Consider the following 4,699-nt stretch of genomic DNA (forward strand, 5'->3'; position numbering starts at 1 on the left):
CTTCTATTCCCTGACCCATTTCTCCCAGTCCTTAGCCCGTTCCTGGGCTTTTCTTTCATCTGCTGTAACACTAGAAGCCTGGAGTCTCTGTCTCTTTCCAGGATCTAAGTCCATCCCCCTCTGTCTCTGACATGCACGCACATATGCCCTATAACTCACTGCTTCGGTTTTGTATGCACTACAATTGCTCTTAATGCATCTCCTCTTAGCTGATCTGGCCTAGGATCCAAAAAAGAGCCTCAGAGGCCCCCGGGGCTGTCCGTGTAAGATTACAACAAGCCCTTTTAGCCTGGTGCAGCATCCTCACTCCGGGGAAGCCTGCTCTGGCTGGCAGAAGTGCTGGGATATTTTTAGGGGGCCTGCAAGGGATTTCCCCATTGACCCATTTCTCCCTGGAAGACTGTGGCAAGAGAAACAGGATCTGCTTTTGATTTATGGAAACTTTTTATTGTGTGTTTATTGCAGCAAATCCCTCCAGAGGAAAGCTCTCAAAGGCAGGCTCATAAGCCTCCTCGGCTTTGCACTGCCTTTGAAGGAGAGCGGTCTGATGATCTGCATGGTGTGAGGAGCCATGAGACCAGACGACATTAATCCTAGGACGGGACTAGTGGTGGCTTTGGTCAGCGTCTTCCTTGTTTTTGGCTTCATGTTTACCGTTTCTGGGATGAAAGGGGAGACCCTAGGAGACATCCCCCTCCTGGCAATAGGACCTGCTATTTGCTTGCCGGGCATAGCTGCCATTGCATTAACGAGGAAAACAGATGGCTGCACGAAATGGCCTGACAACAAGCGTCCCTGCTGCAAAAAGGCAAAAGACAAGGAAGTGGTGGAGCTGCTGAGAACGCCCTCGGATCTGGAATCGGGCAAAGGCAGCTGCGATGAGCTAGCCAAGAAAGCATACCTGAAGGACAGGAAAGTGCTGAAGGGAGAGGACTCTGTGTCCATCTGCACCACCACCACAACCACCACCACCACGGGAGAATGCAAGAGCCTGATCAAAAGGGTGGACCAGGACGAGATGCTGAGATACCTGGAGACCTGCTACCGGGAGATGCCAGGGAACGTGCTCGTGGGAGAGGGTCCCATTTACAGTGCCTTGGAGAAGAAAAATTCCCCTCTCTGGGAGAGTGCTGCCTGCCCTGACACAGAGGACAACATTTTTGTGGCTCCAAAAGACAGTATAATTGTCTGTTCCTACAAGGAGAATAGCCCTTACGACAGATATTGTTGTTATATAAACCCTACTGGAGTCAGCCCGGATCATGAAACTATAGTTTGAATGATGCACACTTTCTATATCTCTATGTATTTTTACAGACTCTACATCTTTCAGCTCTTAATAGGGGAAAGTAGCTGATTGCACTGCATGGAACACTCCTCATACTATTACAAATTTAACCTGGTATGTGACTGATGCTCAAACCTTTTGTGCCTGAAATACTTTCTGTAAGTAAATAAGCATGTTTAAGGCTAAGAACTCCTTTTTTGTGAAAATCAATTTTAATTATTTTAAAAAATATCAGTGCTGAATATTTTGTTCAGACACCCCGGCTCCCAAGACCCGAGCTCCTAGACAAGTTGGCAAGATGAAGGCATTGACTGTCAGCTAAAATCAAGGCAAGAGTCAAAAGTCTGGAGCTCGCTGTGTAAAATAACATGCAATATGAATGAGTGGATCTTAGGAATAGTGTCACTTCCTTTATTTCTGAAGGAATTGATAGAAGTCAATGTGCAGTTGAATTAGTTGGTTGCCTGATGTTAAGCTGTTAGAAAAGCTTTTCAGTTCAATCAGTCTTAGACTCAGGCAGGCAAAATCAGGGAATCAAAGTCTGACTTCAGTTTTCTGCTCTTATTAGATTTTACATGACCTTGTTTTAGGAAATCAAAGAACAACGTTGTAGGCTATTACCCTGCCAGCCTCCTGAGTCAAGGAAGGAGACTAGGATAGAGAGAATTTTTGAAGGCAAATCTATCAGCAATCATATCAAAAGTACAAGTGTTTGGCTATTTTGCTTCATTCTTAGTTGTTAATGAATCTGCCAAAGTCTTTCTAATATGTTTGGCACTTACAGCTGTACTTTATAACAAGATATTGATAAAATCATTGCAGAGATTTAGCAGCAGGGGTCCCTGGATTTGGGAGAAAATATATATATATATATATATTATTACTTGGAGATTTAGGGCCTGATCCAACTCCCACTGAAGTCAACAGACTCCTATTGGCTGTAACAGAAGCTGGATCAGGCTCTTAGAGAAGTGTCATCTTCTCATACCTCTTCAAAAACTCCAGATGTTTATCCATGGATCTTGAATAATGATATTTTATTCAATATTATGAAAGCCATTTTTAAGGTGGGGGAGACTAGGGAAATATGGTTGGCACGATTTTTCCACAGCCATGCTGTATGTTTTGTTAACGAGTTCACTGATCACCGATGCATAATACTGGAACCATGACCTGAGTGATACGAAAGCATGGTGGTTAACCCTTCATAGCTTGCAAACTGCACACACATATATAATACAATTTACATAAATGTACTACAGATTACACAGAATCTAACATGTATATTACCATATGAGATAGTATAGATACAATATAATATATATGTAATCTATACAGCCTATCTAAGGGTTAAAGTATTAGAAAAAATGTTTGCTAAAGCATAAAATAATTTGTTAGCCGTTCACAGACAAAGCCTTGATTTCCACAACAAAATGCTCAGCACAGCTCTGAAAAGTCTCTCCGTGCTGGAAGTTTTAATAACAGTTCTTGCTTTCATTATTTTAATAAACCATAATTTGTACCAGACAGACTTATTGAACTACCAGTGTAAAAAGAAGTCTCCTCTGGCTAACAGGAGCCTGGGAATATTCTGCAGGAACTGCTCTGGAATTTTCCACTGAGAGATTGAAAGCTGAACAACTCCTCATTATGTCTGTGCAATTATTTGGAAAATAAAAGAAACCTCAGGCATCCTGAGGGTCCATCCATTTGGAAACTGCTCTCAAATTGTTACAGACAGTCAGCTCAAAGGACATTGCCAAAGGGAGCTTTGGGAAGATTTCCCAGCATGGGCTTTCTCTGCTTCTCTCTGGTGCGCTAAATGTAACATAGTTTCTTTTATTTATGCATTTATGTACTGATTTTTCACACAGTGCCCATTGCTGTGGCATCAGGGTGCTATTCAGACAAATAAAACAAATGCAGTTTAGTCTCAGTCAGGGACAGCCAGTTCATATTAATACACCATAGGTCTTGCTGCTGTGGTGTGTAGTTCAGGGACTTTTATTTGCAAAACTCGAGCTTTTGTCAGAGTAAATGAGTCCCACAGAGAGAGACCCTCAACTGAAAATGTTCAGCTTCCAGCCCTGGACAAAGACACCCCAGGGATTGTCTCCAAGAATAGCTCAAGAGATCGTAATCCCCATAACAGAATATAGGGTCTGATCCTGCAAGGTGCTGAGCACCTCCTGGATGGTGCTGAAAGCCAGATCCTGCTCCGATTTTTGTCAATAGCTAAAATCCAACGGACTCTCATGGTGCAGAATAAGGCTTTCTGTGTGCCTTCAGCCCCCATTGGTGGGAGTTGAGGCTGTTGACTATAGTGCAAGAGATACTTAGCACCACTTGAGATCAGGCCCATCAGCAGAAAGGCAACCTCTCAGATAACTTGAGTCCTGAACTGTAGAGACTACAATGTAAACAACCCCTTGCATTGTGTTTGGTAGCAAATAAGTAGCCCATGCAGAGCACAGATTAGGACAGTTCTGCAAATAGATATGAAGAAGAAGTTGAATGATTTTTTCGCTTAGGTTTAAATGCTGTCTGCCAAACCAAACATTTGAAACCGTAGTAGAAAGGTCTTTCATAATGCTAGGCAATAAATTCTAGTGGCAAATGACATGACAAAGATATAATATGCAATCAAGCAACAGCGAGTCATGCACTATATTCCATTCTTACTCTTAGACCTTAGGGTTTTGCTTTTTTATTAATGAAAGCAGATTTTTATGGCAGTGAAAGTTACGCACAATTTAAAAAAAAATTAATGTTACAAATAGTGACTATTATGGATGGAATCCTGGCTCCATTGAAGACAATGGGTCCAGAATTTTAGATGCTAAGTTTAAAGAGTGTTTATAGGTAATTTAACATAAGCACAAATAGGAATTTGAAACCAGAGGAGTATGGACAAACCTTCTCTGAAATCTCTCTGCTTGAGAATCTTTCCTTTTCCCATGTTCAGTATTACCCTCAATTAATGGAATAGAGTGAAATCAGGGATGAATCAGGCCATTTTTAAAAAAAAAGTGTCTCTAGCGTCTGATCCAAAAGCCATTGGATTGACTGTGACCCTTTCCACTGACTTTGGTGAGCTTTGGTTCAAGCCCTTAGTGTCCATGAAAAGTACCAAATTGATAATCCTGGAGATTAAAGCCCACTGTTTACACACAAGACAAGCAGAGCATAGGCAGCAGCAAAACTGTCAGTGCGCCTCCCTCCCTGATCTACACTGTCTCTCTTAAACCAAAGAGTTGTTTAATCTCTCTGGCCATTCAGTTCTTGGCCTCTCTTGTTGGTGAGTGTATTTTAAACCTAGACATTTATCTCCCAAGCGATCATGTTATGGTTACAGCCTGTATGATCAGCCTTGATTTTGGTGGACTGAGGAGCAATTCCATTGATTTTAAT

The 4,699-nt window shown here is 42.0% G+C and overlaps 1 protein-coding gene across 1 annotated transcript; it reads left to right on the plus strand.

The window, feature by feature from the left end:
• Window positions 1–571: 571 nt before the first annotated feature.
• TMEM215 (transmembrane protein 215) lies at window positions 572–1,350 on the plus strand. Its single transcript, XM_050943231.1, has one exon. It carries the CDS (start codon window positions 572–574, stop codon window positions 1,277–1,279), a length of 708 nt encoding a protein of 235 aa, XP_050799188.1. The 3' UTR covers window positions 1,280–1,350.
• Window positions 1,351–4,699: the final 3,349 nt, after the last annotated feature.

This window comes from Gopherus flavomarginatus, chromosome 3 (assembly GCF_025201925.1).
Source record: "Gopherus flavomarginatus isolate rGopFla2 chromosome 3, rGopFla2.mat.asm, whole genome shotgun sequence".
Lineage (NCBI taxonomy): Eukaryota > Metazoa > Chordata > Testudines > Testudinidae > Gopherus > Gopherus flavomarginatus.

Excerpts from the sequence above, each read along its gene's own strand:
- TMEM215 (XM_050943231.1), top strand. The coding sequence starts at position 572 with ATGAGACCAGACGACATTAATCCTAGGACGGGACTAGTGGTGGCTTTG.